Genomic DNA, 14,895 nt, shown 5'->3' on the forward strand with positions numbered 1-14,895 from the left:
CTTAACTGATTTCACGTATCCCTGTGGATGGAAGCAGAGAACAAAGGCTACAAAGCTCTACAGAATTGTTCCACGCTCCTCTCTCCTTTCTCGCATGTTTTGAGGAGTGCACAAGTTAACATTTAAATAATCAGCAGCACATGTTGCAGATGGCTTGAAATGACAGCTCTGACGCAGGCACAGTGCTGTACTGGTAACCTTTAGAAAGGGGAAAGAATAGACTCCAGCTGCTGCACACACCGAGAGCACAACTTCCACAACGAAAGCGGGGCACCGGTGGACGGCTGAGCTGCCTTCAGGTGCTCTCCTGGCTCGGGCTGCTGAACTGCTGTCCCATGGGAGACACTGCTCTGTGCCAGAGACAAACTGCATCTGTGTGCTCGTACTTCTTCACTGTGCTTTCCTCACACACTGTTGAAGAATGTCACACCTGTGTGGTTTACACAAATAGGGAACTTCTATGCTCAAAGTGGCAATTGTGATGACATACTTGTCTGTGCATAGTTTGACTTAACTTGCTCTGCCAGTACAGGGCCTCCTTTCACCCAATCATGCTAGTAAACAGCAGTGTTGAATTATGCATCTGTAAAACAGACTGTAATGTGAAGTTCAGCTGTGACACCCTGGTCCGTGAAGTAGGCCAGGCTCATTCCACGGATACTCAAAAACAGCATTGAATTTAGTTCATTTTTCCTTCCCTTTATCCCTTCCATTCCTTCATAAAATACAACAAACTGGGTGAGGGTCCATCTGAAAGACTTTGTTCATCCTACAGTCCATGGTGCTATTTACAGCAAAATGGCGACACTGAGGAGAAAAACACATGCAACCAACAGGTCCATGGTTGGACCTCCATGCAACCAACTCCAGGTCCATCTGCCAAAGCACGGGGCACACTGTTTGAGACTGAGGTGATGGAAAAGGAGAGTGGGCTGAGATACTGGGGAGACTCAAGAGGTTCCAGAAGCATACAGTGACCAAGCACAGAAAGTCCTCAGCACTGGCCTGCATGCACTTGAGAGCTCTTCAATTTCAGTAACAGTTCTTCACCAGTGAGTCACTGCTGAGTGCTCCACACCTGGTACCAACACATCCTAAAGAGTCCCCTTGCTTTTTTTTTTGTTTGTTTGGGTTCGTTTTTTTTTTTTTTTTTTTTTTTTTTTTTTTTTTTTTTTTTGCTTTTCAACAAGCAGCAAGAGAAAAGTTATCCCCATTCACAAGCAGAATGGCAGGGACAGAATATTTTATCTAGCTATTACAGAGCTGCCTTTCTGCACTTTGTCAGCTCCCTGAAAGCTTTCATCCTGCTTTTCCCTCTGGGAGCATCACAGAGCCCATGGAATGGAAGCAGGAGGTACAGAACCGCTCGCTGCCCTCACATCTCCAGGGGCAGCTCACCTTGCTCCCATCACCAACACTGACTGCAGAGACTGGCCACGTCCCCAGGTAAGCTCTAAATCCCACGAGAAGATGAGATGGGGGAAGAGAGAGTAGCTCAGTGTGTTTCTCAGTCCTGCGGGTCCGTGGTGGCAATGGGGGCACATGCAGAGCACGTGGTGAGCACCGAATGGAGGTGGGAGGTGCGGGCAGGGATGGCTCACGGATGCTGTCAACATGAAGAGAGATGCTTCACACTCTGGTATGTATCACATTTCCACTCAGGTCAGCACTGCAGTGCTCAGAGCAGCAGTAATCGTTAAACACATTGGCTTTTAGTCGCCTTCTACAAAGAACAGTCCCCTATATTAAAAAGACAGTTGAGAAACTCCTGTAACAATTTTCTTGCTGTAGTTGTCAATCATTCATCTGCAGAATCTTTCTCCCCTCCCACTCACAAGTGTCCCTCTGTCTTTTCCTCTATGCAGTCCTCAAAGTTTGTTGGCTTCAAATTGTTTTTAAGTCACCAGAAGCCAAAAATAGAACAAAAACATATTGACCTGCTTAACTTAGAACGCTCCGACACCTCTTGGTGAAGTCGTGGGTTGGCATCATTACCCAGATGGTAACACTGCTATCCCTTCCCAACATTATCTCCTTGCTTGAAAAAAACCTCGCAAAAGATGATGGAGATGAGCAGATACTTCAGATGAAAGGGAGAGGCAGCTCTACCCTAAAAGCAGCACCCAAAGACACTCCATGTCAGCCCTTGGTAATCCTTACCCAGAGCGTTATTCGCACCAGATCAAACAAGAGGGAATGAGATTCAGGCTGCCCTAAGTGCCCCATGGCAGCACCACAGTCCTGCTGGCACACCTTCCAGCTGCTTCTATCTTTCTTCTCTCTCTTGTCTCAAGAGAATCTGATTTAACAGGCAAACAAACTCTGAAGCCAGCAGGTGCTGTCCCCTGGTACCTCAGAGGGCGGCTGAAAGGCGCTCTGTGAGCTGCCCCGTGGGCAGTCAGGCCTCAGGCCTGCCCAGCGCCTTCTCCTTCTCCAGCAGACAAACCGCCAACAGAAGCAGCTCTGTGTCAGCTCCCTCCTGGTGCTTTCTCTTTCACAGCTTTGCTTGCCGTGTTTCAAAGCAACCAAGTCAGACTTAGTCGGTTTCATCAGACCAGGAACACGGTAACTGTTTCCCACTCAAGAGACAAACAATAATTACTGCACCGTCAACACCATAGGGTGAATTCTCAGGCGTTTTTCTAAAACACACTTTGCACAGTTCTCCATTAAATAATTTAAATAAAGCCTTCTCAGTGACGTAACATTAAACGCATTCACTGCTTCCCATGTCCCACCTTCCTATTTAAATGCCCTGAGGTCAACAATTAAGGTGCAATTCAGAATCAGTAACTTTCCATGGAACTAAAACAGAAGCCAAGTTCTCCCCAGACAGCAGAAGCTCTCCTAATGGCCCAACTCAAGCCAATGGTGTGCTGTGTCGAACACTGACTTCACACCAAATTCAACACTTATATCAGGCTTCCTTGTCTGTCCTCAGCAAGGACATTCAGAGCCCAGTGAGTAACAGGGAGGCAGCTTTGGAAGTGCGAGGGAGGAAGGGGCTGGGAGAGGTCACAAAGCACAAATGGTCATAAAGTAGACAAGATTTCAGAAGTACATTCTGGATGGAAGTTTTGTTTCTCTGAAGACAGTTATCTAATTTAATAGTGGGACATTGGTACTACAGCATACAGCAACACACAGAGTGCAGGAGCTGCTCAGGGCAAAGCAATGCGTTCTGTTGGAGCTCCCAGCCAGAGCTTAGGCTGGCTGAAATGGAAAACCCCTCACAACGTGTCTCACTGAAGCTGCTGAAATGCCCACATGACTGCACCTCATTCTGGCAACAAACGCATTTAATAGCAATGCTACCATCTGAAATGTGTATTTTATGATACTATTTTTGTAAGCTTGACTGGTCCTAGCTCAAAGGAGCTTTTGTAAATTATTCTGGCAGCACAGAATGCAATTCAGATGCATCACTGTACTATTAAAGTCCTCTATTAGAAAAGGTACGCTTGCTCCTGTAGAGGACACTGTAAAAACACCAATGCATAAGTAATAATGGAAAAATCAAACGCACCAGGGGTGAAAACAGTACCATCCAGTCTGCAGCGCAGAGATCACAGCTGTTGTCATATAGAAGATGTAATTTATAGTTATATTACCGATGTTTAAGAAGATGGAAGAAACCCTGTTTATGTAATATACAAAACATACTCTCAAAGGGATTAGACTAAATAATGCCCTATATTCAGCATCTTCCAGTCTAATAAAGGACATAAAACCTGTTCAGCAATCTGTTTCTATTTTCAAAGACAAGCTATGGTATACATTACAAATACTGTTTGTAAAAGAGAGCTATGGAAAGAGGGTTGGTGGGATGTTCTGCATACATTAATGCTTCATTAAAAATGCCATAAGAAGTAAGAAAAAAAAATCCAAGATACCCTCCCACATACGGAAAAGGATTTTAAAGCACTTATTAAATTACTTCACTTGCTTGAGCAAAAACATGAGCTTTCTTGGAAATCAGGACAAGCTGATTATGTAAGACCCAGATAGTTCTTTTTTTAAAATGGTATTTCAACCCAAGAAGATTTATATCTACTGCAAAAAGAAAAAAAAAAAAGTGTATGATTTGGGCTATGGTTGTTAAGGAGAACTCAGAGTAATTCTAAATGATACGTGTTAATTAATTAATTCTGTATGGTACTGTGGACAGCAGCGCTGCCCCTGGGCTCTGACTCAGGCGAATGGGCTGACGGCGATGGGAAGCTCAGGGGGCTGCTCCCAGCTCCGTGCCCGGCCCCAGGCAGCTGGTGGGGCAGCTGGAGGGCAGCGGGGTCAGACGTGGCGTGGTGCTTTGTTAGGAACTGCTGGCATAGCCTCAAGTCATAGAGGAAAGTAGAAAAGAGTGTGTCTGCCCAACAGCAGAGCTATTTAATCAGCACTAGAAGAGGTACTGCAAACCCAACAGTAAAGTCTCCAGTAGCATCACTTGTAGCACAACAAGTGACATCTCCTTTTTATTTAAAATTACCTGATGAAGTGCTTGGTGCATCTGGGCTTGGACAAACCAGAACAGCTGGCACCAAGCATGCTTATGGACGAGAGGTGCTGGCGGGGACATGCACAGACATCAGCCCTTCAGGAGATAAGCTCCTCGCTGTGCTCAGTAATGGGAGGAGGCAAATCTGAGAAAGAAGTGTTCACCCTAGGGGGGCCCTGTCCTTCAGGCTGGCTCAAACCCTGCCAAGTAGAGCAGCAAGGTTTCCTTTATGGGAGATGGGTTTAATTTTCAAAATTAATAAAATGAAAGAAAGAAAGAAGGAAAGAAGGAAAGAAGGAAAGAAGGAAGGAAGGAAGGAAGGAAAGAAGGAAAGAAGGAAAGAAGGAAAGAAGGAAAGAAAGAAGGAAAGAAGGAAAGAAGGAAAGAAGGAAAGAAGGAAAGAAGGAAAGAAGGAAAGAAGGAAAGAAGGAAAGAAGGAAAGAAGGAAAGAAAGAAAGAAAGAAAGAAAGAAAGAAAGAAAGAAAGAAAGAAAGAAAGAAAGAAAGAAAGAAAGAAAGAAAGAAAGAAAGAAAGAAAGAAAGAAAGAAAGAAAGAAAGAAAGAAAGAAAGAAAGGAAGGAAGGAAGGAAGAAAGAAAGGAAGAAAGAAAAGGTGCCCTGGCTGCTTACAGAAGGGCTCCTCCCACACAGGCTCAGCCCTGCAGCAGGGCCATCTCAGCCAACCTCACATGTCCTCGGGGCAGCTGTCTGCCTGACAGCCCCTGGTTCATGCCCACGCGCCCTTCGTGGAACAGAGAAAATGCAGTTTTCAGGGCACGATGCAGCTGACCTATTTTAGGTGTCTGCTTCAGGATGAGATGAATCAGCCCCAGCAGTGCCTGCTCCTCTCTGTAAAGGGAGTACAGCTAACACACCTCCGTCCAGGTAAATCCCACCCTTTATGCTGAATACAAGCAGAAAGAAATGGCATAAAAACACTCTGAACGCTCAGAATTCACAGTACTAACACTGTGAACACTGTGCTGCATAGGAAGCATTTAAGATCCACAGTGCTGAAGAAAAACTGCAATTAGCTTTAATATAAAGCTGTAAAGATTCTGATCACATGTGTGAATTAATATCTAAGAAGCAAGTCCCCAGAGTAATTGCACAGTTGTTATAAATTGAAGTTGCAGAAAATTGCCATTTGCAAGGCTGTACCAAATGCAGAGATAATTTCTCCAAGTGGGCCAGGGATCCGAAGGCCCGAAACACACGAGGTCCAATTAGTGCAGCCCAACTGCAGCAGGAAGGCTTGGAGAGGGCGAGATACAAGACCTGACAAATGAGCAAGCTGCCCGCAGTTCAGCTCAGGCTCATACACACAAAGGAGGCACAGAGGACAAAGGACAGAACAGCAGGCTCAGAAAGCTTCAGATACTGTATTAAGGAAAACACAGTGTGAGTGGAACAGATGGCCACACAAGCGGCTGGTTTGCTTGCCTGCCTTCTGTAGGGATCGGCAGCCTACTAGAAGTGACTATCATGACAAGAGATGGTCAAAAGGTGATGCGCAAGGCAATGCATACACAGGGTAGCTGAGTATGCCCAGGAGAATCACGTCCTTCACTCCCTGGCCTCGCTGAGCCCTGCATGACTGACACATAGGGCTACAGGGGCGGCTCTTCCCGCAGGGAAGGGATGTGCTCAGCAAATCGCAGCTCAGCAAAAGGCTGCCCGCTGGAGGTGGCACTGGGGATGGATAGAGAAGCAACCAGCAGGGGTGGGGACAAACAGCCATCCATAGGGGAGAACCCCTGGAGTGCCACCAGTGGTGTTAGGGAAGGGCAGGTCTCCACTGCTGTTCCTCCATGTCCTGCAAGAGAGGACGTTCAGGCAAAGACCAAGCACTGCACAATACAAAGCACAGGGACCAATCTGTCCGTAAAATGTTCAAGTGAAAAACTCACAGCAGCACGTTCTTAGGGTTGTGAAATTTAAGTACTTTTATAGTTGTACTGCTTGCAAAATGAAGAAGGGATTCTGAACCGAAAAGGCTGTTTGCCAGCAATATGAGTTGGCCCAAGGGAAGATACTCTCTCCATCTAAAATACACTTCTCCCAAGTGTATTAACACCTCCGTGGTCAGAGCAACTTATCAGCATCTGGACAGGACTACCAGAAGCCCGTTAACCAAATCAGTCTGAACAAAGTTTAATCATAAGCAAAGACAATAATGTGCTGTAGTTTAAGGATGGCATTCTCAAATTCGTGTGCAGAAATGAATGGTTTAGCCAGTACTATCAAGACAAAGATTACAGTAAAACCAATCACTGCTAAGTTACACATATAGCTGTATACCTATTATCAGTGCTATATCTCTTATTTATTTCCTGTAATTCAAGATGCCATGGCTCGAGATTCAAGAAACCCAGTTTTGTAGCTAAACTAGACTAATGACGTGTATGGTTTTCAAAATATACTGCTTTAATACATAAATCAAGAAGCATGTCTGCATTTTAATATTTTGGAAATAAATCCTATTACCATCAGCTGTTATCAGTAAGTATTGCCTTAGTTGGTCCAAGCACTACACTGGACTACACTGTGCTATCAGCTTCAAGAACAATAAATATTTATAGCAGACTCCTCTTGGTTGTGTATTCTGAACCCTGGTTTAAAAGTGAAGACCAATAACAACAAATTTTCTCAAATACAACCACTGTTGGCTGGAGCTGAACAGTCAGCTTTTACAGTTTCAGCAAAAGCTGGCCACCTCCATGCACAGAAATGCCAGGACAGAGTTGGCTTCCAGTTCCAGTCTGGCACAGCTCTACGTGACAGCCTCTCCTGAGCCACTCAGGTGAGTAACAATGAGGTTGGGTTGGGGCACTGGGAAGGTGGTTGGATAAGCTGGGCCATTAGGAGCCAAATGATCATCCAAGCTTGAATCCAGAGGATTTATGCACTAGCCCTGTAATGTTCACACAGCAATACGGTTCTTCTGATGTATTTTAAAAAACAGTTTGTTTTGAAAAACAAAACTCTCCATAACTTTTCCTAACATTTCAAAACACAAAACAGGATTCACATATAAAGTTATCTACCATAGGAAGATTTCGTAAAACCTGACATAATAATCACTTCCTAAAGATCCTCAGTTGATTTGCTGAAGAACAACATTACAAGGGTTACAAACATGAGTCTTCCATTTTAATATTCCTATCTCCATTTTCACTGTCTAAGCACTACACACTTCTCTACGGCAGGATGGCTGCAGCCTTCACTTGTTAACGATTGAGAGTTTTGCTAAAATACAGTGTTAATCTGAACCATCCTTGCGTGCGGTTTCTTTCTTCTGCAAGAAGATTATGTGCTCATTCCAAAGGCACTGGAGGATTTGGATATGGCAGAGGAAGGTGTTCAGTTTACACGTTCTCCCATTCTGCAACTCACTCTGTGAGTGGGGAGAGCGGAACAGTAATTATGGTATGTCTTCTACAGCACGCTTCTCTACTTGTTGTGGCAAGTCCTGGTGTCCCCATAACTTACTGTTCAATTGTCTTACATTCACAGAAGAGATAAATGTGACTTTTACCGTATGAGTGCAAGCCTGTCTTTCTCAGAAGGATGATCATCGAGCCACTGAGAGTAGCGGGCAATGGACCACTCAGCCCTCTGATGCAGGGAAACATAAAGAAACACCAATTACACATAAATGTGGAGAAGGACGTACACACTAATTTCAGAAACAGATAAAATAAGTGAAGTCAATAAAAGGCACTCCTAACACTGCAGTGATGTAGAATCAGTTAAGAAATTGGAGACTATTTAACAGAAATGCATTATTTTGGAAGCTCAGAGATGATCTGCTCCATCAGCTGCTCATCCAGTTCTGGCAGTGGACTGAATCAAGACTTCCTACATCCAACTGCAACTTGCAGCCTACAATAGAAGCTTCCTTTTCTTCTATGAGCTGACAGAATATTAAAGAATTGAGAGACTATTCAAAATCAGATTATCGTCTTCCTACTGTTAATGAAAATATGAAATCAATGACCATAACAGCTTTGTCACAATGAAAACAAAGTCAGTAAGTCATATAAAATACAAGCTTGAGTATTTTTAACTAAAATAACCAAGGCAAACAGAAATGTTTGTTCCTCCTCAGGACATCTAGAAAACAAAGGCGGGTTAATCTCATTACCTGGAAGGGTGATTTTAACTCCGGTGGTGCTCTTGTAAATAAGAACTGAAGAATAATGCTGAATGGAATAACCTCTCCCAGGGCTGGGCTGCTGGCAATATGCTCACTGGTCTGGAACAGCAGCGGTCTGGAAAAATGCAACAATATACTTGTGAAAGGAAGGAAAGTCTTATCTTATGTATTAGAATAATACCTTTACAGTGGTAATATTGTCGCAGGATAAAATCACCTTATTTTTTTCCACCAGTCTGTATCTCAGGTTTTCAACACAGGTTCAGATTGTAAGAAATGTACAGAAGTTGCCTATTTTAATTAAACAGGACTGCAAATTTTGTATTTCAGGGGAAAGACGTAAGGCAACTGCAGAACTCGCTATCATAAAGAAGCAGCACTGAAAGCAACACAAAACAGTACCATTTGGCCACGATTTACATGACAATGACTTTTAAATCATAGTCATACTCTGCATAAAATTTACAAGAACTTTAATCTATTTCTAATTTGCTTGTGGGTGTTGCCAAAAAAGCCCTCAGTTCAATCACAGCTAACAAAAGGTAATAAATTAGTTTTGAAATACAGTTGGATCACAGAACCAACTGCAGGCTGCTGTGCCCACAGCTCACCTGAACGACCTCAGCTGCCTGTAGGATTTGCCTAGGTCAGAGACTCGGCGGCAGAGTGGTGCCACTGCTAACTCCATCTGTAAATACAAAGATGTGAATGTGAATTAGACTATCCCATAATATCAAACCAGTATTTCAGCAGTCTGCCTTTAAATAATAACCCAGAGTTGCAGGCCAACTCATCGGTTTCTCACCGGTGGCTGCCTTGGGGACAAGAAGCTGTTCTTTCACATTGCAGTGCCCAAGCCAAATCTTCTGCTCATTCTTGGCAGCACAGTAAGCAGCACAAAACAACAGCTATAGACAAGAACGGGACATGCTCTTGTGAGCTTCCTGCAACTGAAACTTTGTTTGTCTGAGCTCATTTGGACAGTGATGAGTTTCCTGATGAAGCTCTTCCATTAAGAGCCCCAAAATTCTGATGTCAAAGTGGGATGAAAGGAAATCTAGGCAGGCTTCTGCAAACCACTACAAATGCAGTAGAAATCACATACAAGAGCTGCTCCAGAAGAAATGCCTCCTACTTTATTTTATTGGCCCATGACAGCAGAGGCAGATGTTGGTGGGATGGCAGTAGAGGCTGAATGTTCCCATCAGTATCCCATTACGTGTTGTTGCTGTGTGACAGATGGCAGCAGAGGGGCAGTCTGACAGAATGGGGTCTGACATAAAAGTGTGGATGAAGCAAAGGTGTGGAACTGAAGTCCTCCACAGAGAAGAAATGGCACTCACTGACATTCACTGACACTTGCTGAATGTTTATGGAGACCAACCAGTGGATGTGAGCACAGTGAGGTGGTGGGTGGTGTGTTTCAGCACTGGTGATAGCGACGAGAAAGACAAACCACTTTCTGGACAGCCATTAAAATTTTTCTGAGTGTGGCATACAGGCTCTTGTTTCTTGCTGGCAAAAGTGCACAGCTAATGGTGGTAATCATGTTGGAAAACAGTGGTAGTTGAGAATTTGCTCTATCAAATAGTGTTATTGTGCTCTTGGTATCTGCTGAAGTTTCCATGGAAATAAATAGGAGGCATTACTTTCAGAGCAACCTACATATTTCAGTGTGACACCCTTTCCTTTGGTGAAGGACAAGATTAAAGTGGTTCATTCATGAATACTCAGCCCTAAATACAAGGGCACAAAACCTACATGGACTTGAAGGCAGTGGGGACCTACCACCATGGAGTCACTGACAAAAGCACATCCACAACAGAATCATTTTCTTACTCAACTGTCCACTCCCTCTTCTGAATTACAGAATCCATCTTTAAAAGCAAGCAATTTTTAAACTCTAGTTTTTAAGCAATATGGAGTTCACCTGTCTTTCCCAACAAGAGCCAGACTCCGCTCAGGTTCTTATACCATTCACAGGAGACTAAATTCCCATCACAAAACCTTCATTACCACTGAAGACACAGAAGTGAGAAAACCATTTCACCTCCAGATCCCAGACTGAACTCTTCAGTGCCATTACATGGCAAAATTTTGACTAAGGTGTACAATAATGCAAACACCATCACCTAAAAAAATAAAACACTGGGAAAATCACCTCATCCAGATGTGGATTAAGACTGTTTTTTTTGGCATTTATGGAGTGTCAGTCAACAGAGGGAGACAAATTTTATTCTTTGTGTAGATTTGTTAAAATCCCTAATTTAGAAAATTATTCAAACTGATTTCCAAGTAATGCATAATTACGATGTTGGAAAGGATCACAGATGAAAACCACCATACAATAGCCCCCCATTTAAGTAACACTGCTGAACTTGTTCCAAAGCACTTGCGATAATACAGTATTTACAATGAAGTCTTCAATACTGCTGCTCTTTCCAATTTTCATTTTCTCAGTTGTAACACCAGCTCCCCAGGAGCACCTAACTGCACTGCTGGGGTTCCCTGTCACTGTCAGCTTAAACAAAGGCAATGTGGTAAACTCTGTTGCCTCAGTTCATCTAAAACTAGAAGAAATTTTATTAGTAGTTAATGCCAGTCAAGGCCACATCCTGCAAGCACCCATCTTCAGCAGCAGCACACCACTTAGAAAATAGATGGCATACTTTCCATCGGTGCCCAGGAACAGGATATGAAGCTGGAACACAGGAGGTGCCATCTGAATCTGAGGAAAAACTACTGTGCTGTGTGAGTGGCTGAGCACTGGCACAGCTGTCCGGAGGCTGGAGATCACCAAGAAGGAGATCGTCCTTCTTGGTGATCTCCAGAAGCTGCCTGGCTGTGTCCCTGGGCACCCTGCTCTGGGTGTCCCTGCTGGGGCAGGGGTTGGGCAGAGGGACACAGAGGGCACTGCCAGCCTCAGCCACTCTGAGATTCTGCGTGCATGATGGGAGTCCCCTCACCTGGTTCTCAACATCTGTAAATTATCTTCATGGTCAGTGGAGAGAAACAACCACTTCTGCTGTGGGATGCCCTGACGGAGATATCTAAATTAGGTCAGGTGGGTCATGTTGTAGGAGTACCCAATAGGTGACACTCCATCAGACAAATCTGAGAGACCCAGAGTGCCCCAGCTAGCCACCTACACTTTTTCTACACACATGGAGAGGGAGCACTTCAGAAAGGTGATGGGTAAAGCTCTTGCAGGAAGCACAAAGCCACTCCCTGGGCCCAGAGGCTTTGTAGTACATGCCTCATGTTCAGCATGCCGTGGGATGCCAATGTCACCTTGCTCAGGAGGAATCCTCAACTGCTGCGCCTTGTTCTGAATTTGCTGGCACAAGTGAGCAATGCTGAGTGCATGCAGGTTCTCCCTCGGGAATTCTCCGGGGAGGAGCACAAACTCTATGTGGTGATGAAGATTAACACAAGGTCAGCAGGTTGCTCCTACACATCCCCTGGGACACTTCTGAGCATGTATGGGAGCCAAGAGGCTTCCAGTCTGCTGCATAGGATCAGGAGCAAGCGGACAAGAAGGGGAGCTTATTAAGTAGGATTTGCTGCATCGTGATACAAGATCCCAGCAGACCCTGAAAAACAAATGGGAGCTCTGATTTCTTCAGAGTTACTTTTCAGGCAGCAGCACTGACATCCTGCAGGACCTGATGTCCCTGAGCTGGTGGGAACCATGGGCTCGTAGCTGGGAAGAACCGGGGAGAAAAATCATTCTTTTAGGTGCTTTGGAGAATTTGAGAATAAGTGACAAAAAGCCATTCTGACTTGTGGAGGCAGAGATGCATGGATGAAACTGTACCCATGAGGAGAAAGATCCCTGCAGAGCAAAATATAATTCTGCTTGGTAAGTTTTAAATGGTTGTTTCTCTCCTGAAACACAATATGATGTAATGAGACATAAGCGAAACTTTCTACAGCTTAACCAACTCCTTATTAAAACAAATCTAAATGTTTTCTCTTGAACATATTTAGCAGCTTCCATAAATCAGCATTTTTAGTCTTAAATGCTGAAGAATAAGATTCTCTTTGGAAAATTCTGTTAATTCATCTTCAACCTTTATTCACGGTAGGAAATTATTAGAATTGATAGAGCTAGATAAACGTAATGGCAGCAGATGGTTGTTTCGTGAAGCACTAGTTGCCAAAGGAAAAAAAAACTGTTTTTAAGCTTTGCAGCACACTATACCATCTCAAACTGACTCACAAAGAGTGGGAATGAGTGAAAACTGATGTGGTAAAAATGTACATCAACCACAGAAACTCGTTTTTGTCTTTTTTTTTTCCCTTTACAACACTAGTCTGCTCTGTGTTAAAGCCAATCTTTCCAATAAAAACTATACCTCACATAATAACCAAGATTCCTTTTTCCCCACTTGCTATTTGTCTGAGTCCAATGACTTGATGAGATGCCACAGCATTTTTCTGTGCAGGCTATCCCCTCTGCAGGCCCTCTGCATGGCTTTTGTGTCCCTGTGAGCACCCTGCTGGCTGGCACCGCTGCTCCAGGAGTGCTTCCTGGGAGGACACAGTCAGCTAGGAACAGCTGCTGTTTTCAAGGAGCTGGATTTGGGCAGAGGATAGAGTGCACATCACTTCAGTTTTGCTACCCATCATCACCTGAAGCTGTATCAGCTGTCAATTCATGCAATGTGGTTCTGCTGTAACAGCTTTTGCTATGAGATACAGCTATAGCTTCCAAGGCTTTTTGGTGAGCTTTAGCAGGTTGGGTGATGCTTTTGGCTGTCTGCAAGCCAGTATTTGTACCATGTGTGCAAGGCCTTTCGTACGTTCACGTCCAATGGGTTTTACAGTGTAAGGATGAGTAGCATCTTTTTCTTTTCCAAATTTCTCTCCCAAAATAGCAGATCTGAAAATTCTTCTTGTCTTCATTAAATTCATTGAGAAATCAGGCATTCGAGAAATAACGTGCAACCTCAACTAATGTGAGATAAACATTCTCACAGGATCTCAGGATCTGTTGGAAGAGATGCAATAGGAAGTGTAACTGCACACCGAAAAGGGACAGTTAGAATGGAAGGCCTAACGACTGTCCCCTTTCCTCTAACTTCATTCCAAATCCATTGCTTTGCCATGATTTATTCATGTACTTTGTTGTGCTTCACAAAACGCAATGACAGACGCCTGCCCAACTTTTATATAAAACACATTCCTCTTCTCAATGATTCTTGCTCTCTAAGCCTAAAAAGGCTATATTAGCTTTTCTTCTCAGATGACACTGTCATAGCCCATGGCTAGCTGGTCAATTATCTGTTGAACTATTCACTGGCTGGCCATATTGTATAAAATCCATCACATGGCTGGCTTTGCTAATTGGATTATATTCAGCAACTCAAGGGTGAAGTTAATACACAGTCTAGATACAGATAATGCATATATATTGAAGAGTGCTTTGAAAAACTCCATAGTGAAGTTATTGTTTAGTGCCTATTGTGCTATTTTCAAGATCTCTCATTACTAAAAAGCTGTTTTTTCAGTTGGAAAATCTGAGCATTAAATTTTTAGCAATTATATTTCCTCCTGGCCAAGACGAATTCCAAGTTTTTAAATGTTAACTCAAAATGCTTTTTTCTAGTCATTCAGCAGGAGAGAATGCTTTAAAAAGCAAGGAAGCAGAAGAGCTCTGCATTACTATATGAAACAAGCTGGCCTTAAAGGGATGTGGAATTTGATTTCTGTACTGTGTAGCAATTCCAAAATAGTTGATGTTGAAGCAAATCCTTCAGCTGTAATACTTCCAAAATATCACACTTCAGAAAATAATTTCTTTCCTCTGGCAGGATGGCTGGCATTAAACATTCAGTACATTCTAGCTTTAGTAGTTTTTGTCCTTATGATTACAACCATGATTACAACATGATGCTTCCCTCGTTTCTCTGTAAGAATCTAAAAAAGGAGAATATTTTATGGAAAATGACAAAAAGCATTTTTACATTGTATCATCGTGTTTGCTCAAAGGAACAAATTTGTTTACACTTACAAAACCACAAATGCCTAATATCCTTGCTTTTTAAAATTGGCGTATTAATTAAGGAAATTGGATTCTGACCATATGTTAACCAGCAGACAGAAACACTCCTATGCTAGAACTTAGCACAGTCAACTTCTACAGTAAAGACATTTTTCTAGGAAAATTCAATACACCCAAAACGTTTTGCACTAACATACTGATAAAAACTTCATGAGTTGGTGGCAGCGTTAACTATG

General features: G+C 43.3%; 1 protein-coding gene across 1 annotated transcript in view; it reads right to left on the reverse strand.

Moving 5' to 3' along the window:
* Window positions 1-14,895, reverse strand: part of COG5 (component of oligomeric golgi complex 5) — a 184,111-nt gene that overhangs the window by 1,716 nt on the left and 167,500 nt on the right. The window contains exons 19-21 of the mRNA NM_001199445.6: window positions 9,264-9,340; window positions 8,641-8,767; window positions 8,032-8,111 (exon numbers count right to left, since the gene is read on the reverse strand). Coding sequence (NP_001186374.1) covers window positions 8,032-8,111; window positions 8,641-8,767; window positions 9,264-9,340 — 284 coding nt within the window. The remainder of the gene's footprint in view (window positions 1-8,031; window positions 8,112-8,640; window positions 8,768-9,263; window positions 9,341-14,895) is intronic.

Source organism: Gallus gallus, chromosome 1, assembly GCF_016699485.2.
Source record: "Gallus gallus isolate bGalGal1 chromosome 1, bGalGal1.mat.broiler.GRCg7b, whole genome shotgun sequence".
Taxonomy (NCBI): domain Eukaryota; kingdom Metazoa; phylum Chordata; class Aves; order Galliformes; family Phasianidae; genus Gallus; species Gallus gallus.